The 24,626-nt window shown below is 37.7% G+C and overlaps 1 protein-coding gene across 8 annotated transcripts in view; it reads right to left on the bottom strand.

The window, feature by feature from the left end:
- LOC103972918 (uncharacterized) overlaps positions 1 to 23,630 on the bottom strand; it is a 93,157-nt gene extending 69,527 nt beyond the window's left edge. For 4 of the 8 annotated variants that reach the window (XM_065108974.1, XM_065108975.1, XM_065108971.1 and 1 more), the window contains exons 1-15: positions 23,464 to 23,630; positions 22,634 to 23,267; positions 21,720 to 22,371; positions 14,969 to 15,044; positions 10,159 to 10,277; positions 9,963 to 10,026; positions 9,683 to 9,828; positions 9,251 to 9,420; positions 9,007 to 9,146; positions 8,628 to 8,912; positions 7,450 to 7,599; positions 4,956 to 5,210; positions 4,633 to 4,773; positions 4,230 to 4,550; positions 3,943 to 4,116 (exon numbers count right to left, since the gene is read on the bottom strand). In XM_065108974.1, the coding sequence (XP_064965046.1) occupies positions 3,943 to 4,116; positions 4,230 to 4,550; positions 4,633 to 4,773; positions 4,956 to 5,210; positions 7,450 to 7,599; positions 8,628 to 8,912; positions 9,007 to 9,146; positions 9,251 to 9,420; positions 9,683 to 9,828; positions 9,963 to 10,026; positions 10,159 to 10,277; positions 14,969 to 15,044; positions 21,720 to 22,371; positions 22,634 to 23,267; positions 23,464 to 23,616 (3,480 nt within the window). In that variant the 5' untranslated portion in view covers positions 23,617 to 23,630. Of the gene's footprint in view, positions 1 to 3,942; positions 4,117 to 4,229; positions 4,551 to 4,632; positions 4,774 to 4,955; positions 5,211 to 7,449; positions 7,600 to 8,627; positions 8,913 to 9,006; positions 9,147 to 9,250; positions 9,421 to 9,682; positions 9,829 to 9,962; positions 10,027 to 10,158; positions 10,278 to 14,968; positions 15,045 to 15,274; positions 15,395 to 21,719; positions 22,372 to 22,633; positions 23,334 to 23,463 lie in introns of those variants that run through there. The other 4 variants (XM_065108973.1, XM_065108977.1, XM_065108976.1 and 1 more) reach the window with 4 other exon arrangements.
- Between the last annotated feature and the right edge of the window lie 996 nt (positions 23,631 to 24,626).

Below are 24,626 nucleotides of genomic sequence, written 5' to 3'. Positions count from 1 at the left end.
GCATTGAGAAGGTGAATCACAGTAGCTAAGTCAACGCAACGAGTGCAAACACTTCAAGTGCTTCAGAAGTGTGAGCAAAGAATAGGCGAAGGCTAGTAACCAGCTCGATGCATGGAGCACAACCTCGAGGAGGCGGGCGAAGTCAAATAACCTTTGCCTTCTCAACTCTTAAGAGAATGGGCGAAACCGAGTACCCCAATTCTCTTATCTATCCAGCAGAGGAGCTCTGCATATGTTCAAAGACCTTTCGAAGATAATGGAAGACAATAGTTGTCAAATCCTCACCAACGATGATCAGTATTACTGACAGTAGATTGTCCGCTTTATTTTCCAACGAAATGCCAATCGAAAGCGGAAGTGATGCGAACCTACTTGGATGTGACAACTAAGTGAAAGAAGAGTTAATGAGCAAATTTTGTGGAGGAAAGACCCAAAACTTCATTAGTTTGCGAGGCGATGCTCGTTAAAGCTCCAATAAGCATCCACCCAGTTCAAGCAGCATGAGGCATTTGAGAGACTAGCGCAGTAAGGATGGTCTTTTCCTTCATCTGGAGGATCCGCATGAACCAACAGGGATCAACACAACTCAGCCAACCCCACACTAGAGTCAGAGTCATTGGCGAGTTGAAGCAGCATGACGGATCAAAGGTTCGACTACTCAAAAGCAGCAGCGGAGAGCAGCTGGGAGCTAAGAGGCTCATTGCAGCTGGAGCAGAAGATTGAAGACTCAACAAAGGCGAGGAGTTGCAGTGTCAACAAAGGCTTCGACGAGGACGTCGAAGGAATAAGTGGGGGAGAATGTCACGGACAAACTTCTAAACAGAATGTTTGATGTAATGCTTATGTATGTCCGTGTCTTTTGGTATGTTCATGCTCTGCACAGCATGTAGAGGGACGGCCGAAGGCTTAATAATCCCATTTTTAGTTAGGTTGGTGGCCGCTTTAGGCTTGTAAATAAAGGTTGTATCATGTGGACACGTGTAAGAGATTTTCGGTCTGTAATGGACTATTTTACCCTTTGTTGTGCAACTGTTCAGAGCTTGTAAAGTCTGTTTGTAATTTGCATTGTCTATGAAGTGTTTTCGGAGATGTTTACTTGTGGATCCCGAGTGAGACATTTTCTCTATCCTGTTCTCTCTTTTGGGGGTCCTAAGGGACCATGGGAGACTTCGGGGAGGCTGACCTTTGCGGACGGACACGCAAGGGTGCCGCACGACTTAGGCAAAACCAGCTAAGTCCGTGACAAGATGGCACAGAGCTGGACAGGGCTTTTGGGTAGTGTTGGGCCCTTTGCATTCACAAGTTTGTACACAAAGTGTGCATAGACTTGCCTAATACAAACTTAGAGAAACTCTACTAAGATGTTTTGGAACTTAATGGAACTTAATGCAAGTTCCTCAAAATGAGCTTAGAGAAACTTTATCAACACCAGCAACAACTCTTTGGGGTAGAGAACTCACAAGAGTAGGCAAAATCTCGAATCGACACAATGCAATCTCGAGTCGACCAACAAATGGAAGACACCAAAGAGCCCGTGCAACACCTACGAGAAGTAGTGGTTGATCTCACGACATGAATTACAATGCTCAAAAGAGATCTATATGTAGGAGGGGACAACACATGCATCACTCTGCCACAAAATTTGATGGCACCCAAGCCACACAACTACAGGGGTTCTAGGGACGCAAAGGAACTCAAAAATTTTCTTTAGACGTGGAGAAGTACTTCCAGGCAACGAAGCCTAATTCTGAAGAGACCATTGTTTGTTTTAGAAGAGAATTGGATATCCAAACAATGCTTTCGAACTCGGACACGACCATCGCTTAATAGCTCATCCAACTACTTCCTCATTGGAGGCTTGGGCAGACAAGCCCAAACGAGCAAACATCGTGGCTGATGCCTTAGGCAAAAAGGTGGAATTGGTGAATGTAATGCAACCGAAAGGCTTCCAGCCAAGCGAGTCAATTGCAATCCTACTTTCTTTCCAAGATCAAGGATAGACTGTACAATGATCCCTAGATAGTAACCTCGATGCAACTGATCAAAGAGAGTAAGGCTCGATAATTTTAGGTCCCAAAGGGACTGGTCTACACCGAAGGGAATAGAGTTTATGTTTCATGAGCAAACAATTTGACGCATGAACTCTTGAAAGAGTGTCACAATTCCCAATAGGTGGGGCATTCAAGTATCTATGAAACTTCGACTCTAGTAGAGAGGACCTTTTGTTGACTAATGCTGAGGACTGATGTGAAGGTATATGTTCGGACGTGCCTCACATGCTAATAAGACAAGGTGAAGCAACGAATGTCATGGAACAATACAAACTAGGTATTCGACGCTTTGCAGCAATGTTCCCACAGCACAATAATTCTCTCACGTAGAAGAGGCAAAAGTTAAAGGGCAGCCTGAACGTGATAAAGACACTGAAGAAAGAGTGGCCGAATTAAAACTATGGCTCAACCTTGTCAATCGAAACTTGACGGGTGTTTGATGCATGTCCATGATGCATTTCGGCTTTTTTGTTTTATATTTTCGAGTGTTTTTACGAAGTACATGATAGAAAATACTATTAGACAACCCTATTTTGGTTTGTTTTCTTTTTCTATCTTGTAAAACTCGAAAACGTTTTTAGTTGTGTAGTGCCATACAAAGGAGAAAATAGCCAAAACAACCCCATTCTCGTGTGCCACAAGCTAATTTCTAATCGACAGCCACGCGATGTGAAATGTCAGTTGTCTCAACACCTTAGAACCCCTGGGTGGCACCAGGGCAGATGCCGCCTTGGTTACATGTTTGAGAGGTGAGGCAACATCTTTAGTGTGTCCGCTTTTTGTTCAACGAAAGTGTTTGGTGAACATTAGGCCTTCAAGACCCCCTTCTGTGTGTAACCATTCAGCCCATTTTTAAGAGCCTTTTGTGCCTAATAAAAGTTGATTACTTTAAGTTGCTTGTGATCCCAAATATTGTACTCTTTTCATGTGCAATGGTAGCATATTACTCGTATATTCACCATGTGCAATGGTCCACAAGTCCTTTGTGGACCACACAAGGTTAAGGTCTAGGTTGACCCTTGCGGACAAATATCGTTGGGGTGTCGCACGCCTTAAGCAATCCCATTTAAGGACGTGACAAAGTGATATAAGAGCAAATCAAGCAAACGCGTGGCAAAACTAGCACGCTGTACAAAAGAGGCAACAACAGTGCATGATCATTCCTAAGAAATAGTCTCTTTCATTCTCTTCTTCTGTCTTCTTGAGTCCCATATTCGTCTACAATTCGAACAAACCATTAAGCATCAGAGGGACTGAGTTAGGTTTCCTTGACCTAGGTCTTGTTGTAGGATCCCAGACAATGTTCAGGAGCAACATATACCAAATCGGCATCCAGATCAACACCCAAATCCTCCTCGACAAAGTCCTCAACGACGACCACCTAGCATCTCAGGCCAATTGATTCGCTCCCACTCGAGCCCGAACCCAACCATGTCACTCCATCACTGCCATACCCCATAGGACCAACTTTAAGGTCAACAATATTCACTTTCCATAAGATAACTAATCAAAGCATATTAGTGTCTCTCTGCATAAACTTATTTTAATGAAAAGTCCAATAAAACTTAAAATTATACATAAATGATTTTCTCCAACTACTAAAATAAGGTGGATGACACAAGATCGAGTTCCAACTAAAATATCACCATATTGATTACTTACTAAATGTGCAAACTACTGCAGTAAATTATAATATTGTGATGTTTCCAGGCATTCAAGATTTTGTGGTGCTCATGCCGAATAACTAATTCATTTAAAAGGCACAAAGTGCAAGCTAGGTCGACTAGCATGGTACACAGGTTCATCCAATGACGTCAGCCTGCAAACCCTGTGATCTAAAGGAACTACAAAATGCAGAATAAGCAAACCTGAAAGAACATATGTCACGAACCTGAAAAAGAATCAGCACTCTCAATCCTTGATTTTGTATCATTTGGAGAATCTTGTCAAGTACTAGTAGCTTGCCACTTGCATTTACCCCAATATCTAAATATTCAGTCACTGGAAGACCTCTGGTAAGTGAGCTTTGCAAAGATTCATCAACGAGGTAAGGATGGTCACAGCACTGCCATAAAAATAATAATTGAGATAACAAAAAGATAATATTAGCTTCCTATTTATTCACTACCAACATTACACTACATGATCCCAATAACCAAATAGTATCTGGCTGCCAACCTTTCTGGTTGATATAAGAATGTTACCAAGGGCTCCAACTAGATCAATTTTTGAACATGAACAAAGAGGTATGGCATTTGAAATCAGAGTAGCACAATATTGTTCCAGCTGCACATTAGAAAGCTGAACAGGAACCCAGTACTCCAAAAACTTAGAGGAATCCGGTTTACGGTCATAAGCAAGATTTTGTGACAATCTCTCTTTCAATAAAGCAAGTGTGCCAACAACACCAACAGAATCAGACTTCATAATGCATCCCAAATTCCCATCAGTCCCTAGATCAAGGAACAAGAGCAGGTTGAGGTATTCAGCAATATTGTCCTGAAAGTTCCAACAGTTCATTAGACATTATTAGAGTTTCGGAAAAATCATATCAGCATGAAGGATTGATACTTCTACATACCTTCAAATGACCACTTAAAAGAAGCAGCCTGAAGGAAGATGAAAGACGCTTAAGCAGTTCCAAATGCTTAAACACTCTAGAACTTTGGCACTCATCAACAAGGAGAGCTTCCCAGGCAATGCATTCTAGTGTTTCAAAATCCTGAATATTAACCAGGATCGCATTAAAAAACTGGATTTATGTATTGTACAAATAATATGCGAAGATTTATATAGCAAATGAGAAATGTTGGGTCCATCTGAATTGCGGGAAGCATGCAATAGAGCATTAAGCTGACATGTTATAACTCAACAGCTAAGTAGAAAACAAACAAACAAAGATACCTCAAGTATAGCATCAGGGTGTGACAAGAGCACTTGAAACATTATGCAACCACCTCCCTGATAAAATTCAAGAGATTGAATCATCTTCCGGACATCCTTGCTCCCATTATAGACAACAAGATTGATAGAAGGTGCCAAGCGATTAAACTCAGTCTCCCATAAGGAAAGAGAAGTACAAGGTGTGACAATGAGAAAAGGCCGACAAGCATAAGATAGCAAGGAAAATATGAATAAAATGGACTTCATAACCCGCTCCTACAAAATAGAATCAATCAAGTTAGGCACAAAAAATGTACATACCTAAAGCAGACAGATTGTTGACTCTTACATTTACTTGAGCAGTAACTGTAAATCTAATAAACTAAAATATCACAAACAATCATAAGACTATAAACCACAAAGAGGTAAATGAAACAATGCTTCATGGTATATAGAGGAACTTGATCTCCAAAGGCATCGATATTTAACAAACAGACAAGAGACAATTGACAATAAATACAGAAACGAAGCTATTGATTTAAGTAAAATATCTTTCTTATGGTGCAGATGCATGATCTTAACCAATGCAGAAATAATGTTTAAAGAAAAGAATAACTAAAATCTAGGAAATCAGATTTGTATATAAGAACAGAACGAAAATTGCATAAGTGAATATTAACCACTAGAGGTTGTCTAATGAGGGTTAAAAGAAAAAGATACCCTTTCTATTTATGGTCCACGACTAAAAAAATGGACGATAAGAGTAGAAGAACCAAAGCAAGCAAGTAATTCGAAGTTCAGACAGAAATAATCAGCCAAGATCTACACTCCTAGTAAAGTTCTGTGAAGCTAGCTCAAGAGTGAGAAGCTAACAAGTTAGACTATATCACGAGAGCTAAACATATTAGATTCAAAGATGGTAAACAAACTCATGGATCTTAGCCACCATAAAGATTAATTTAGCCACTCAAACAAATTTGACCTTACCTCAGAACCACGCTAAGATCAATAAAGTTAAATACAAATAGATCCATGAGGAGTGTGTTGTCATTCAAGCTTATAATGGAACACTGTGTCAATCAAGTATCTTAGTCTTTGAAACTGAAACTGGTCCACAATGAATTTAAACATAAAAAAACAAAATTTTGCCAAGATCACTTGCAAGATCATATGATCTTATGTGAATTCAATAATGCAACAATGCCTCAGTCAGTGAAACTAATATAAACTGATAATCATGAAAGTCAACCACGACAAAGACACCAAAGAAGCAAATATCAGTAGGCAATAAATAATTATATAAACTACTAAAAATAGTTTCTTTGATGATCATAATGTCTGCTGATGTTCTTAAATTGGGTGTAGCAGTCCTGGGTTTTAGCTGTTGCATCACATTCTTCCCAGAAGCAGATATCTCTATGCATCATGTAAATTTGGCCAAGTATCTCTCAGAGGAATTTCTGAATACTGAACAGAACTATATCTTAATTACTTTTTCTCAAAATTAACCTTGTATCGCATAAACATGTACGTAGAATCAAGGATTTTAATTTCGAATAATACCACCTGGTACATAGAATCAAGGATTTTAATTTTGAATAATACCGCCCGTACCAGGCGGTACATACCGATCCGCCGGCAGATTGGTACGCGGACCGCCCGCTATCGGGCGGTACCATTGATTGGGGCTGTTTCCGCACCATTACCACCCTAAATCGGTCGGTGACGATCGATTTCGACCATCGCCACCCGCTATCGGGCGGTATTAGTTGAGGGAGAAGAAAGAAGAGGGAGAACCTAGAGATCCGACGCCGCTCTCCCTCGTCTGAGGCGACGAGGCCTCGGTGACATCGCGGGGAGAAGAAACCGAACATCGTCGAGGCGGCGTTTCTTCTCCCACGTAAGCAGAAGAAACAAGGCGACGTCGCCTCGTCGCCCTTTTTTGCACGGAGAGAAGAAAACCTTCATCCCACGTGGGCAAAAACCTGAGGCGACGTCGCCTTTTTTTTTACTTATATATATATATATATATATATATATATATATATATATATATATATATATATATATATATATATATATATATATATATATAAAAGTAAAAAAAATGGCAATGTCGCCTCGTTTTTCTGCCTGCGTGGGGTCTTCTCCCCGCACAAAAAAGTGCAACGAGGTAGTCGCCCTTTTTTTTTACTTTATATATATATATATATATATATATATATATATATATATACCGAGTGGTACATCGAAATGTATCGCTCAGTATATTCATATCGTACCATACCGAGCTGAGCTCAATACTCCAGTATGGTACGAAATTACGAACATTGCATAGAATGAACTATTGAAGTACAGACACAAGTATGTGGAATGCATATGAAGCAAAAAAATATAATGTTCTATAGGCCATGTGAGTATATAGAATAGGCAAATATGGCTCTTCTACACCAAGCATGCCTCGAAAAATTTACAATATTGGAAAATTCTAAATGGTGAGAATAACATACTGTACCTGACCATCAATTAAAACAGTACTTTGATTCCTGTGCCAAAACTCACGAAGCCTGTTGATAGCATATAAATGATCATTATCAAGTCCAGGTGGACACCCATCAGGAAACCTCGTCAATTTATTATAAGGATTTGTCTTGAACTCCAGAGCCTAGGAATAACAAATTTTAGTTATAGAAACCACATAAATTGTGTTGCATTCACAAAACCCTAACAAGCAATTTGCACTGAAATGAAACAGACAAAGCAAAACTGATGACTTAGCATGTAAGGCAGACAAAAGGAATGGAATAGCATGATACCACATAATCAAGGACAACTAGACAAATGTGGAAAAAAAGAAGTTATAATCAAGAAAACTTAAAAAAAATACACACACACACATATATATATATATAGGACATGCAGACTTTTGTCACAGCAAGGGAAGGTACCCAGTACGGGGGTCGGTTGGAATTGAGCAAATTACCAAGTTGTGATGATAGAGCACAAGCATGCCAAATTGTCCCTTCACACTTCTTATGTCAGTGCCTCCTCTGGGACACCTCAAGTCTTATCTTGGTATTGCTAAAGCTAGATTTGATAAATTCAAACATAGTCCTATATTTAGTATAAACCCCTTAATTTCTAGTGTTAGTCTTGAAAACCAAGTTCAAAAATAATCCCAAGTAAATTTCCCATCAATTAATCATCTCATTAGAAACAACAAGCAAGGGTATCAGAATAAGCATAGAACAAACATTTTGCGGAAAATTCTATATACTAAAACAGGTCAGTTCATTTCTGTTACTTAATTTTGTGTTACTTGTAAGTTTGTTTTTTCCCAACTAATTTTGGAGCCCACCATATCTAGCAATCTCATTGAGAATGATCCACCGGATTGTTATTTGGCAGAGCTATGTGTTAAAGTATATCATATTTCAGAAGTAATTTATTTTGTTAATGTCTTTCGGTCATGAGCATATCTAACTGTTATAATTATCTAATTAACTTTCAGTAGGAAGCTTCCTGTGGTTGAGGTTAAAACACCCAGGAGGGGCAACTCCAAACATGTCAAAAGGTAGTGAAGTTTAGTCCTTTTATTTTTCAAAAGACCTCCTTAATTTTGATGTCATTAATTTCTATAAGGACTAGAGAAAATGCTGTTAAGAAATAAATTTACTCCATATCATAGAATACCTTTTCAGCTTTGGAAGAATCAAATGCTGTCTTTGCCTCAATACGTGCTTCATAATCTTTCATAAGTGTCATAGCCTCGGGTGTGCATAGAACTGGTGAAGTCTCAAGCTCCCATGTAGCATCCTCATAACCAAGACCTTTCCATTTCACAAACCACTCATGGTAGCATTTTGGAAAGCTATTAGCAAGCCCATTAAAAAGGTCATCAGTCAGCTTTTGAGGCATCAGCAATCTTTTTAGCAATAGCCGATGAGGCTCGGCCCACTCCTGCTTCCATTTTATAGCCTAATAAGCATTGAGTTTAATCAAGAATGATACCAGCAAACATATTCACCTTACATTGAACAAGGTAAGAAAAAATAAATTGTAAGTAACCAACCCTCTCTTTGTAATATTTCCTTTTGAATTTAGACAAAAGTGTAGGAGCTTCCTGAAGCATCTGGGTTTCTGAAATCCATTGATTATGGATATGAGCAAGACCTTTATACTTGACAAAGTAATGCTTGCCATTCTGCAATTCTAGACCATGAGCACCCATGAAAAAGATGAGTTTCATAATTAGCAACCTAGAAAAAGACAAGGATACCAAGCTCAATTAGCATAAAGATTGTTGATCATCTCACCTTCTTTAAAGTTCCAAATGGAATCTATTCCTTCAGATATGGAGTGTACACCAATCTCTATTTTCTTTTTTATGCAAAAAATGCATAGCCAAGCACCAGGATAATTTTGCAGGGGTGGATCAAGACAAGAAAGATGATAGCTTCTGTTGCAACCTTTCCCATCACAAGACCTAAGATTACAGAGAAATTTTACCAAAATTAAATGAGGAAAACTAAGTAGCCATCACACTTGTCGAGGGCTACAGAGGAAAATTTTAACATCAAAATATTTCTTATCAGATATCTTGAGCATGCATATGCGCACACACACTTTAAACTAATCATTGCCAATATAAAGGTTAATAAAGGCCATATTTTAATTAGCTATTTGTAAGCTAGAAAGCATCAATTTGCACCATAATCAAATTTTAATAGAAAATCCCGGTAACTTACAGTTCTGTTTCTGGGTGTTTGCAGACAACACATGCATTGGCACCACCATCTGTCTTAATTTCAAACAAGGACTTTCTCAAATGAGTTGAATTATCATGTTCTTTTGAAATATCCATGAGATTACAGTCCACTGGTCTGGCCCCAATCTAATGTAACAATATAAAGAGAAAATTAGACAATAAGCATGAAGCTGATAGCCTAATAGAACATATTATCAAGTATAACTATCAAAAATAAACAGAGAACCAAAAAGAACCTAAATAGAGAATAAAAAAAATACCTCCGGACTTTCCATGAGCATGTTTAGACTTACTGTACAGGCTGAAGCTACAAAACAATTTGACCTATTAAAAAAAAATTAGGAGACTTAGAGATGCATATGATGCATCCGCTTTCACGAAAAACATTTATCAAAGTTATATATTAATTGAAAATTCATGATATTTGTAGAAAAAACAAAGCATAGGTATGAATACTTCTCTGCTCCAGCCAGTCCACTTTCAGCTTCTGACAAAGAGTTTCCTTTACATTTATCTTCTTGCAAACAAATAGCAGCATTGCCATGTTTATCTGGAGCAACTTTATGATGAGCTTCCTAGAGAAAGAAGTGAACTTTATAAGAAACAACTGCCCATTGATAGACAACATGTGATGCGGTGATTTAATAAACTTTCATAATATGAATATATGATTTTGGGTTCAATACATATCTAAAATAAGTCATAATATCAGCAGAGACACATGCCAGGCATCCCCTTCTGTATGCTACAGGATTGAGTCATCAATACAAACCACAGGAGTACCAAATCCAAACATTACTCGCACAGAGAATACTGGTAAATATGAGAAAACCTCAACAAAAAATGTGAATGCATAAAATATGGAGTTAGAAGAACAATAGTGAGACGAATAAGAGAGACAATGGAAGAAATATAAAAGAATTAAGAAGAAAAAAGCAGGGCTAATGTGACCACTAGAAGAGACCTTTTACGTATCAAAATCCACATTACAACCACAAAAAGCGACTACCAGTTTTTTCATAGACTGCAAGTTGATAGCTAAAACCTTGAGATCAGAAGATAATCAATCAAATCAAGATATGTTAAAGCAGATTCTATTCTCTGAGTAGGATGCTAATTCGGAGCCAATTAAGGTCCTACTTTAAGTCCATTGAGCGAGGAGATTCCAAGACTGAACCCTACCGAACTCCACCCAGCCTTGCAAAACTAGCACAGATGTGATCGCATAGCATAGAATCCAAAAAACGTGGGGCAACGGTTCGCTGAGTCAGCTTCTTGCATAGCTAACTCCACAAGATTGAATGGTTGCTACGTCATCCAAATGACGATGAGGTGTGACACGTGGATAAGGTGTCAGACACATGTCCAGGAGGCATCGACCATGTGGCGGTGAGGTGTTGACGGCCTTCCACGTGTCATTATATCCATATTAAGATCATATCAAATAAAAACATGTTATCATACTATATTAAATCCTAAAACTACAAATATGCATATTAATCTTTTTATTTAAGATCATTTTTATCAAAAACTATCTCAACCAAACTCTCCAAAATCAAAGTACACTTAATAACTCATTCAACCAAGAACCCTAAATTATGAATAATGTTACTTAACTAATGTAAAATCTAATCAATTGTATTAGACTTTGAAAAGAACTAAATAAGAACGAAAATCATAACAAAAGAACTACTAGATCCCAATGGCTCAATCCTACAAATATAACTAACCTCAACCTAAAGTGCAGCCCAAATGGACTCTTCCTCTTAATTTCATGTCCTTGTAGCTATTTGTTATTAGGGTGTCTTGAATCCTATATTTGATCTTCAAGATTCAACAGAAAAATCCAAGTTGTAATCCTCAAACAACATAATGGTTTAAGAGGCTTTTCTCATTAGCACAAAACTCTAGTCAAGGTTTTCCTTTCACTAGAACATCACAGGCTGACACATGCCAACACGATACCGTGTGGTTATCATGGAACAGCACAACCAGCAGATTAAACCACAGGTCCCTATGTCGTTCATCACAAACCAAGTACAAAGTAACATACTGCATATTCACTTCAAATCAGTACTTCTTGGTTCAGGCAAAGGTCAATCTAGCCCTTTTTGGTCAGTCCAAGGTTACCGTCCGATAACCTTAGTGAATTAGGCTTACCACAAATTTATGACCCGTTACCAAGCCTATACAGGACTGTAACCCCACCCAGTGGTTACCCAAGCCAAGAGACCCATTAGGGTCTCTTTAAATGCTTTAAAGAGGCATGCTTCGCCTTCTTTCTCACTCCAGTTTCATTCAGATCTCTCATGCCTCCTGCAAATGTCTGCCAAAATCACTCAAGTCATCAAGAGGACGCCTAATTTCACAAGTTTGAAGTTGAAGAAACGGTCCAGAAAGCATCGTGGCTGAAAGAAAAGGCACAACGGGAGGAATTTGACAAGAGTGCTATAGAGCCCCAACCTAATATTCATGCAAGGATCACAGCAATGATGTCAACACTAACACCAATCTGATAGTCGAGGGTTTTCCATCATTGGTGCATCACTGTATGCACAAGGAGATGACGGAAAGACATGAGCCAACCAATTCACAGGATGAGCATGGCAGTGAAAACAACAGTGGATCATTGGTGCAAGGATCACAGCAATGATGTCAACACTAACACCAATCTGATAGTCGAGAGTTGTCCGTCATTGGTGCATCACTGTATGCACGAGGAGATGACGGAAAGACATGAGCCAACCAATTCACAGGATGAGCATGGCAGTGAAAACAACAGTGGACTGACTCAATTTAATTGATCTTCCACATTGAGGCAGACCATTACTACCAGTACATAGGGGTTGGGCAGGAGTGGTAACATGAGAGAATCAAGTGTCCCTCCTCAATTGGACAAGATAGGCAGTATGAGGCAGTCCAGTTTTATGGATGTGAACTGATACGAGCAACAACTCCCTCCGTCAAAACAATATTGGGTTTTAAGCAGTCAATCTTTTAGGGGTTCTAGTATGACACAACAGGGTGAGATATTCAACCATTATGGCAAATGGAAATGGTTATCCACTTGGTGCAATTGATAAGCCACAAGTCCAGTTGGATGATAGGACACCACTCTCACAGTCTATGTTTGGTGAGGCCCGCAGAGATAGTAGAGACGTAAACAGCAATAAGTCCACCAATGTTGCTGGCCAGGGCCAGTCTCATGTTTCTGCTACTGAAACCCAGACAGGTGAGGCATAGATCGAAGAGCAATATTTCAATCATGCTACTTAGGATACTGATCAATGAACATGTAAATCCACAAGGCTTATTTATTGCTACAAAGATAAGGAAAGGAGAAGGAAAATGATTATGAGAAAATGAGGCAGAGCCTATATATTGTCTTAGACCAATACGAGTTTATTGTATCAGTCTTCCTACATCCCAGGATCTCATGGCCAACAGATTTATGGTGATAGTCATTTTTCCATGACTCAGATGCATCTTATGGTACACACCAGCAGTACAGTGACAAAAGCCATAGCTCCGGTGCAGTGTATCCTATAGGATAGTAGTTGCGATGGCCCTAGACTTGACTCGAACCCAAGAAAAATCCAATCTGAATTTTAATATTGATCATTGTTGCATCATGAATGCAGGATATAATCAACTACAAATTCTCATCAAACTGAATCCTTTGACTAACTTTAAATGGAAAATTTTACAGCAAGCATTATTCAGATGTCAGCATATGTTATACATGATAATTGATATGTTATGCTCTTCTTGCTTACTACAGGAACTATCTCTCTGCTTCTAAAAGCAGCAGATCCTACTTCAATAGAGCATTACAAGTTTACAACAAAACTATATCAGCGGTAAGCTGCTATAATAAGAACACAGGGTGTACAAATTTCTATTCATCACACAAATATGTCTCCCCAGATGACCTGGGAGATACTTCTTAATGTGGCACACAGAATTATCAACAGTTAAACACTATGAAAAATCATCATTACGAAACAAAACAACAAATGCAGTCTACTGTCTCATCTATGGTGGCTTATATGGTTCTAGATTTTCAGCCCCCAGTAGAGGGAGACAGCAGGCATAGCTGTCCAATCAATGGAATAGATTATCATGTTGTTTGACCATCACAGAGACAAAACTGGAGCTATCAGTCCAAACATATTCAACAGGATTGAATAACCTGGGTTGTGCTGGTAGGAGGAACCTGATTCCAAATAGACCGACCAGCTTGCTATTAACTTAAGCAAAGATAACTGATTTGTTTCTTAGTAATAAACCTTTTTTCTGCCAAAGAAAGCAACTGCCTTTGACCTTACCATATGAAGCCACTTCTTGCCACCAAAGTGGACTAGGAAGAAGCCAGATGCCACATGAGAGCACACATTGGAGATATGTGTTTTTATCTTTTACACCACCCACCCTCGCCCCCAACCAACAACAATATATAAATAAAAACACCCTCTCCTTGCTGTTTTTTTCAGTTCCAACGGCACACTCCATCGGTGTCTTGTCAGGCATAGCATGGCACAGCATGCCAGTACATGCCTTTCTGGCAACTTGATGCATCGACTGACCATGGTTTAAAATACTGGTTACTCTGATATATACCAACAAATGTTTACTAGGCCAACCAAGCACCAGTCTCAGGACATAAAGCACCGTATTACTTGGTATATCATTCATTTCCATTTCCATTTCCTTTTCTTTTCTAAAGGATATCAGGTGCTACAATCTAGAGTACCGCTCAGTATCTTGATACAGTGTCAATCCAACAGATTGTCAAAACAGGTCCCAGATTGGTGATTAAAACCATGCACAGGTATTGCCAAATTTAGAACAATGGTCAACTGTACTCAGCAGATAACTTTATAATGGACCATGTTGCCATAATCAACTAGGAACCAAATTACTCTGTCACACCTTATTGGCGAGTATCTTAGCCAAAAATGTGAAACCAGAACCCAATTGCAACAGTAAATTGAATTTGATCAAAAAACCACATTGAAGACCAAAGAATTGTAAGCAAGACAGTAATGACAGATGTCAAACCTCAGAGGGAAAAAAATCATTATTTATAACAATAAATATATATATATTAAATTAAAGGACAACATAAACACAAACAAAGAAATAGAGCAAAATGGATCAAGCCTCAGACAATTCGAGGGATAAATCATGGATCAAACCAAATATATCTTTTAAATCAAAGGACAACATAAACACAAACAAAGAAATAGAGCAGAATGGATCAAACCTCAGACAATTCGAGGGATAAATCATGGCTTCTGGCAATATATGAACATTGCTCCTTAACTTGCATATCCTGAACCCTGCACAAAGTTTGCAATAAATTTATCAACAAATTATACAATAACTGATATTGATATAATCAAAATACATAAAACTAAAAAGGAATCTTAGAAAGCGATTCCTTCTTTCTAGATTTTGACAAATAATGTCATCAGAACTCATAATTAACAAAATTAAACATCCATTTTCAAAGACATCAAAGAAAATTCTGAAGAACACAAAAAGGGGTATCAAGAACCAAGGCTCATACTATGCTCCTAGAGCTTGTACAGCTGGTTATCTGGCGATGCAGGAATGGACAAGAATATAAGTTGCACATGTCACGCATGGGGATGATAGGCAAGTTTCTTACTGCAACACCAGTAGGCCCGGGACAAAATAGCTGAAAGGAAGAAGAATGTACTGATTATTATGTCAGCGTGCAACATTCAGCTGATGTCTCAGACTGTCAGTCATGAAACTACTAATTTGTTGGTGATGTCCATAGCAGTGCTACAAATGGCAGCATGTATCTCACACATGAAGTATTAGATAGTACAGAGACCTATTTTGTCCTAGTGCATTGTCAGACATAAGTGTCTGCTTGGTGTACCAAGCCACTGCAAGGCATTTTCAATAAGCCACACATGGGCCTTGCCACATGCAAACACAAGCCAACCAACTATGTCATGTTCCGATTAAAACGAAAAGAAAAGCTTTAAAAAGTTGTTATGGACCACCAAGATCTAGTTAGTAATTAAGACTCAACCATATTGTTGAGGTTGTTAAAAGATTTAGTAGCTGAATCATTGCACCAGCCACATATTTATCATACAGAACTGTGTATGAAGATTCAGCAATCACAAGCATTTGGATATTTGACCACCCAAAAAATAATATTTCTGCAGTGCAACTACGAGTTTCTAGCTCAAAACCAAATTCAGTTGTATTTAGCTGGATCAAATATTACACAGGAAATGATAATTTTATTTTTCTAAATTGTCAGTGCCATACCAGACCTAACAAAAAGGATGACTCTTTAACTCTGTAAACTAAATTAGAACAAGTTAGCTATATTCCAGAAACTGCAAAAGCAGTATCAATATTGTTTTGCAGTATCAGTATTGTGACTGGCAAGGGATGCCACAAGAGAGATCAACGAGATCAGTCAGATTGGAACAATAAGATAAAAATCAACTTTCAAAATAATTCAAAAACCAATAAAAGGAAAAATAAATAAATATATGGTACCTCTATGGTACCGTAGAGGCGGGACTTCCGTGAAAGTCATTGATCCCTTACTCTCATGGAGGGAGAGTGCTTGGTCGTGAAAGGGGCTGAGGAGGTGGAGCATGTAGAGGCAAACTCCAAGTACCGAGACAAGGCTGAAGGGCAGAGACCAAGGAACTTCGTAAGACCGGTGTCAACGAGCTTCTCATCAAGATAGCCGAAAATGAAGGACTTCGGGTCATACAAGAGTGCACGACCAAGGAACGAAGCAGGCAGTACGCGGTGCTGTACCTTTGCTACTCAGTGGAGTAGGCGACGGGTTGATGGAGAAGATGGTACAATCTCAGAGGCGACCAAATCTATTAGATAATTACTTCAAGTTGGGGTGAAAACTTCTTGCATTCCAGAAGTTCGATGGCATTGAGAAGGTGAATCACAGTAGCTAACTAAATGCAAAGAGTGCAAACACTTCGAGTGCTTCAGAAGTGTGAGCAAAGAACAGGCAAATGTCAGTAACCAACTCGATGCATGGAGTACAACCCTTGAGGAGGCGGGCGAAGTCAAGTAACCATTGCCTTCTCAACTCTTAAGAGAATGGGCGAAATCGAGTACCCCAATTTTCTTATCTATCCAGCAGAGGAGCGCTGCACAGGTTCAAAGACCGTTCGAAGATAATAGAAGACAATAGTTGTCAAATCCTCACCAATGGTGATCAGTGCTACTGAGAGTAGATTATCCGCTTCATTTCCCAGCAGAATGCCAATCGAAAGCGGAAGTGATGCGAATCTACTTTGAAGTGACAACTAAATGAAAGAAGAGTCGATAGACATTTTGTGGAGGAATGACCCAAAACTTCGAAAGTTTACGAGACGATGCTCGTTAAAGCTCCAACAAGCATCCACCCAGTTCAAGCAGCATGTGGTATTTGAGAGACTGGCGAATAGTAAGGATGGTCTTTTCCTTCATCTGGAGGATCCGTAGGAATCAACAAGGATCAACACAACTCAGCCAACCCCACACTAAAGTCAAAGTCATTGGCGAGTTGAAACAGCATAGTGGATCAAAAGTTCGACTACTCAACAACAGTAGCATAGAGCAGTTGGGAGTCAAGAGACGCATTGCAGCTGGAGCAGAAGATTGAAGACTCAGCAAAGGTGAGGAGTTGCAGTGTCGGCAAAAGGCTTCGACGAGGACGTCGAAGGAATAAGTGGAGGAGAATGTCACGGATAAAGTTCTAAACATAATGTTTGATGTAATACTTATATATGTCCGTGTCTTTTGGTATGTTCATGCTTTGCACAGCATGTAGAGGGACAACCGAAGGCTTAATAGTCCTATTTTAGTTGGGTTTGGTGGCCGCTTTAGGCTTATAAATAAATATTGTATCATGTGGACACTTGTGAGAGATTTTCGGTCTATAGTGGACCATTTTGACCCTTTATTGTGCAAATGTTTAGAGCTTGTAAAGTCTGTTTGTAATTTGCATTGTCTATGAAGTGTTTCCTAGAATGTTTGCTTGTGGATCCCGAGTGAGGCGCTTTCTCCAACCCGTTTTCTCTTTTGTAGGTCCTAAGGGACCATGGGAGGTTTCGGGGAGGCTGACCTTTGCAGACGGACACGCAAGGGTGCCGCACAACTTAGACAAAACCAGCTAAGTCCGTGACAGTGTGGACAGCACGAAGGGGCAACCCCTTCTTTATTGTATAGTACGTACGAGGAAGAGATTTGGGCAGTGATTTGAAGAGCATCTTCGCAACCCCTGCCGTGTGAATCACCACTAGAGAGGAGGGCAGTTGACCTCCTTCGTCCTCTCTCACAGATATACAGATTTTTAGAGATATACGATCTCCCTAGGTAACACTTCTTTCTTATACATGTAGTTTTTTCGGTTTTGCGGGTTTTTGCGCACCAATCTTTGCACAACGATAAAACCTTATTTTTCTACGGGAATTCTAGGATTTTGTTTTCTATTCTTCCGCTACGCATGTGATATCGCCCCAGATTTCCTAACACTTCTCACCACGATCGACCTTCGCATCTCATGCAGGCCGATACTGGTGACCTACGCTTACCACAACCTCACTGCACACTACCACCGCACATAATCTTTGCGCTAATTACTTTTCGGGTATGCCTCTTCTCTTCCTCTTCCTCTTCCTCCTACTGCCTTCTATTCCTCCATTATCTCCTCTTCTTCCTCTTTTCTCCCTCCTCCACCTACCCTTCCGGTGTACCGACACCTAGTACCCTGGTATTGATCAGTATGTACCAATCCAACAGAATAACCGAAATGAGTCTTAACACTTGTAATGGCGATCCTTGGAATAAACATTCTTTAAAAAGCTTAGATTTAGAGATATACAATAGCAGCAAGTTAAAAATAATAGACTTCTTAAAATTTGAGAAAATGAAGTAAATGAATTTTTAAGAAAAATAAAAATAAGAGCAAGGAACACTGTATCGTGCCCATCGAGCCATCAATCACTAGGTAGATCGATACATAGCGATCAGTAATAGTACCATGTGTTGGTATGCCATTTCATACCCATTGTTCGAAAAATGGCCAAAAAATGATAAGAAATTCAAAAACCCCTTTTTTTAGAATTTTTCCTAATGTATTGATATATAAATTAAATTTAAATAGGAATAAAGTGTATCTAAGCCATAAATGAATAGAAAATCTAGGTTATCAAGAGGAAAAATTGAATTTATCTTTTTTCTTAGGAATTTTAATCACTAATCTAGAGCTTGATTACCACTAATCGTCGAATAGGAGTTTTAATCATAAGTGAGTGTGAGAAAATGAGTGTGCATGAGTGAAAGAGAGTGAGTGAATGGGGGGAGCGAGGGAGGGAGGGGGAATTAATGCCCCAAAAGAGGCCCTAAAATGGTCAATTTGATCATTTGGGCCAGATTTGACCGGGTCAGATTTATAATAGGCGAGTTTCGATCATATTGACCAATACACCATCAATGCCGACAAATATCAGGCTAGTTTTCTATATACCATCCAAAACAAGCTAGTACATGTATGCTTAGCAAGTGAACTGATACAAACCACACATTTTGTACCGTTTCAGGCAATACATCAAACCTTGCATAAGAGTGTGAATCCTAAAGTTATCCTTATTGAGATTTGGAAGAATTTTGAAAATCCAACAATGGTTTGACTTGATCAACTAATTTATTTAATATTTGTTTAAAAATAAAATTTTTAATGAATGAAGAGATTTTAATACAAATTTATAAAAGTAATAGAGACATTAAAATCTGCTTTAACTACAAAGGAATTACAATAATAAAGCATATTATATAACTTTGAAAATTGTAGATATAATAAGATGCAAATGAATATTTCCAAGAATCGATTTAATTTTATACCAGAAAGATCAATCATAAAAGCTACTTATATTTTTATCAAGGCAATTAATGATAAAAAATGGAGAAAAGAGAAAGATTTACTATGATTTTTATTAATTAGAAAAACCATATGATAGAATCTTAAATATTTATTATGGTGAACTTCAAAAACAGATTAGTGTATCCACTTGTTAATATCATAAAGACAGGTATTCCCTTCTGCAACCCGTTTAGAAGTTTTCAGCATATAATTGAAGTAATTAAAACATATGGTTCTAAGTTGAAGCCTCCAAGTACCATGAGTTCAGAGTTTCATATTTGTAAAATGAGCTGCATTACATAAATAGTTTGATGAAGAGACAGAAGGAAGCATGGGCAAAACATGATTGTTCAATTATGTCATATGCATGGATCGATAAGATGGTTACATCCTAATTTTATGAAATCTGGAGAAAAAATATTTAAATTGCTTGATAAGCTTGTCGACAAAATTGGATAGCAAAATGTGGTTCAAGTGATATCAAATGATGAAAGCAATTATATTTTAGCTAGTATGATATTTTCTTTAAATATTTTAATTATGTTATTTTTGTATTTTCAAATAATTATCAATTTTATTTTCTTCTTTATTGGGGAAATTATTACAAGCAAAAAGGTTGCACTTATATAAAGGACTCCATACGCGACACATTGTATTGATCTTATTAACAGGATATGGGAAAGATTACAAATATGAAGTAAATATTAGAGATCAGAGAAGGCAATTTTTGTTATGAGTTTTATATATAATCATATCAAAGCATTGAATATGATGAGAAAATTCATAGACAACAAGGAATTGGTGAGGTATAGTATCACATGATTTGTCAATTCATTCCTTTCATTCTTGACATTGTATAGTATTCAAAAGCAAAAACACAATATTAGAAATATGTTTACTTCAGAGAAATGGGTGACAAGTAAGTAGGCAAAAAAAAGCAAAAGGCAGTAAGGCAATTGATATCATCTTGATGCTATTATTTTGCAATCATATGATTTGTGCATTAAAAGTGATAGGCCCTCTTGTTTGAGTACTTTAGTTCACAAATAATGAGAAATCCAATAATGAGATATCTTTATAAGGCTATAAATAGAACCAAAGAAACAATTCAAAATTTTTTTGATAAAGATGAAGAAAATTATAAGAATATCTTTACAATCATTGATGGAATATGCATATGTCAACTTCATCGTCGAGTAAGACACTATTTAAACCCTAAATTCTTTTATAAGAACCCTTCTATTTATAAGTTATATCCGGGTTATATCAATGCAATGAAAGATTGGTTCGCAGCATTTAAGTTCAAGACAATATCACAAATGAGTTATCTTGAATGCTAAGGGTATGTTTGAAATTCTTATGGCAATTTGATCAAGGGCTACAAAGTCCCCATGTATTTAAAATTTTATACGATTAACATTATATAAATTTTTAGAGTAAGTTATTATTAATAGTTGAACTTCAATTTGTAGCTGAGTGGTGGGGCTTATTGGAAGTAAAACACCAAACTTGTTGCAATTAACTCGAAAAATTCCGAGTTTGACTTGTAGTGCTATAGATTGTGAGAGAAATTAGAGGTTTTGAGAATGTATATATATAAGAACATTTTAATTTCAACTAATTTATTCTCTTTTAGACAATGATGCAACTAAATGGATATGACAGATTCATACAAAGAAAAGAAGTCGACTAGAGAATCAACGATTACATAATCTGGTGTAATCTAAATCTCGTCTACTTGTTTCTTTGTAATTTAAATCTCCTTGTTTCTTGTTATCAATAAACATGTCTTCAGAACAAACTGACTTCATGTAAGCAACCCAGAAGCAGAGAAATTATAATGGTCAAGCAATTGTCTTGATCCAGAATCTCCAGGAAATATCTAACTAAATATATTTTCAGACTTGCATTATGATCACTCAGATATATTGTTAAACTACTTAGTAGAACAAATTTTAATTTTTATCTCACAGATAAGCAATGAGACATGCTGCTGGTAAATAATGGATTGGGGTGCATAATAGTACTATCGAACATAAAAACAAAACAGGATTCAGATCAAATAGGAGCATAAGACAAGAAGCACCTTTGGAGTTCAAAACACTTTGTGCACTGCTGTAGATTATCTCGTCTAGTCAAAGAAGGAGATGAAAGACAAGCATCCACCATGGAAATTGTCTGAATCAACATATGTTCTCCTTGTAGTGTTAATGAAGTGTTCAAATCAAGATCACAAGTTAGCTTTGCACTTCTAGGAGATGCTGAAGTATCCCCACTTTGTTGAATAACATCAGCAGTGAAGGGTCTATTTTGAAAAGCATGCTCTGCAGGCTGTAATAACCCAAAATCTTCTGTATTTAACTTACATGCATCAATTTCGTCACGATCAATGTCAGTCTCTCTCTGAAACATGCCATTGTCATATTCTTTGGCAATATTTCCAGCTAGAGAAGGCTGCAGTGAACTAGTACTGTTATCAGCATATTTGGACTCACTTAATCCAGTTAACTTTCGCTTCACGTTAAAACAAGATGTACTTGCTCTATCAACTCCCTGGACCAACTCTTCAAGCTCTCTTGAAACTGAACTAGAACCTTCTGCAGTTTCTTTTAATTCTTTATCACAAGGATTCACTATAGGCTCGTCACACTTTCTTCCACTACACTCATCTCCATGCTCTACTACTGCTGCAGAATCAGCAGCCCTTGAAACACAGTCATGCAATGGTTCTGTGGAATCTAGAAGTATCCAAGACAGAGAATCAGATAGCAAAAAAATGAACGATGAAATCAAGTGAGATGCTGAACAGAGGACCATATTGAACTGGTTGCATTGAGATGGTGTCATGCAAACAAATAGAAATTATTAGTTTAATGTAACATCTAAATGTTGCAAAAGAAGTAAAATTCAATAAGGTTTATTTTATTCCAATTTTAGAGAGCAGAGTCAGCAGACAAGATGCCAATGAAATATACTTGTGGATTTACAGGCATGAAATACCTGAAATTTTGGCCTTTTTAGTTAGTGGTGTAAATAAAGCTCTATAACTCCGGGCATCCATTCTCGTTCGGTTTTTTAACAATCGGCTACTACCACTGCTAAGCTTCTTAGACTTGTTCGTTCCTGTGGTGCCTGAAACTGATTTTGTTTTTTCATTCTTCACCTCGTTCACTTTCTTCTTCACCAAAGGAGTTGAGCTTTTTCCAGACAGCTTTGAACCTGAGGAACTTGATGCGCAGAACCTCTCAATCCTCTTTGACCGTCTTAGCGGACTATGATTCTTGACTTCCATATCTGAACCCCTTTTCTGCAAAGGGGTTGACATATTTTGGTTCTCAAGCCGTTCTGATTTCCGCAAGATAGGACCCAACACGCTCGCTTTCTTGGTAGTTGTTTCCCTAGCAGATCTCAAATTGGAAGAATCCGTCGCTGCTGAACTCGTGGTAGTCAGAGTCCTGCTGTCTTTCGCTTTGCCACTCGAAACTTTGGTTTTAGGGCTAGCATTCGTCGTCGAACCAGAAATGCTCGAGTCAATTATGTCTTTCCTTTTCTTGCTAGCGCGTCTACTCGTCGAGCTGCTAGTATCCTCGTCCTTCTGAGATTGACCACGGGCCATATGTTCTTGCCAGTCACACTAAAATCACAAGAAGTTTCAGCTTCCGCCAACCAATTAAGTAAAGAATTGAACAAGCCTGGCCAACTAGGATGTTTTAGAAACAGAAATGGGCGATCAATACCAAATACATTTTGGTTGAATCAATAAGGATCTAAAACAACATTGCAGAAGAAGAACATCGCAAAGAAAAAAGAACGGGAAAAGAAACCCTAACCTGCCGCTCACTGGTAGAAAAAAAAACCACCACAACCACGGATCTCCAACGCCGTCCACCCGGTAAACGATGCAGCAGCCGTCGAGCGACGCCGGGAGGCGGAGGGAAGGGCCAGTGGTGCTTCCAAACACAAGGAGGGGTTTTTCGCAACATTATTGTTTGCAACACCTTCCATGTTCTTTAGTATTAACTTTGAATACTCTAAGTTATCTTTTTGTAAATAAAGATATATATTTTAAATTTATAATTTAATTTTAATAAAATCTTTTAACTTCTTATCTATAATTCATCTTCTTCCGGTTGTTTTACTCCTCATTTTCCTCCTCAAAGTTAAATAAAATGACAAAAAAAAATAAAAATAAGATAAATTGAAAATAAAAAATAAGATAAAAATAATTTTTATATTTAGTATAATAATTTTAATATTTTTAGGATTATATATTTTATAATAATCTAATAGGGTTATCTGTATTTGATGTTCATTATAATAATTTAAGTTTTTAAACTATCCTATAGGATATGCAAGTGATGAGAAGACAATAAAAATAGACGAGAACTATGGAGAAGAAAAAAAAAGATAAAATAAAATTAGATATATTATAAATAATAAAATATTATTTTATTAATTTTTAAAAACTTATAAATAATAAAAAATTATGAATAATAAAAGAGATTTTAAATAATAAGCACCATAATAATTGGGACGATGCGAGCAATTTCCCCCCTCACCGCGCCCCCCCCCCCCCCCCCCTACCCTTGATTGACGTGATTCATTTTTGCAATTGCTTTGGCTAATACTTGAGGGGAAAAAACCCCCTCCGAACCGAACCAATTCCCTCTTTCCTTTGCTGATTATCTTACTTGAACACGTAAATATCAATACCATATGTGTCCATATATTATCTAAACATCTCCTGATCTTTTTTTTTTTTTTTAACATAAAGAGTTATACCCATTGGAATGTAAGGGGTATTTGTTATATGATTTTATGTCACTTGTTAATGTAATTATATCATTAGTGGTCACAATATATAGTGATATTATGATATTAAGGTAATTTACCCATTTCGCATTACGTAGGATTTACAAGTTGATATCCTACAAGAGGATTTTCCAATGGATGACTTAGTATATGATGTTGCACTTGAGGTTGTCAGACCATC

This window comes from Musa acuminata, chromosome BXJ2-5 (genome assembly GCF_036884655.1).
Source record: "Musa acuminata AAA Group cultivar baxijiao chromosome BXJ2-5, Cavendish_Baxijiao_AAA, whole genome shotgun sequence".
Taxonomy (NCBI): domain Eukaryota; kingdom Viridiplantae; phylum Streptophyta; class Magnoliopsida; order Zingiberales; family Musaceae; genus Musa; species Musa acuminata.
This window is presented reverse-complemented; position numbering and strand designations above follow the sequence as displayed.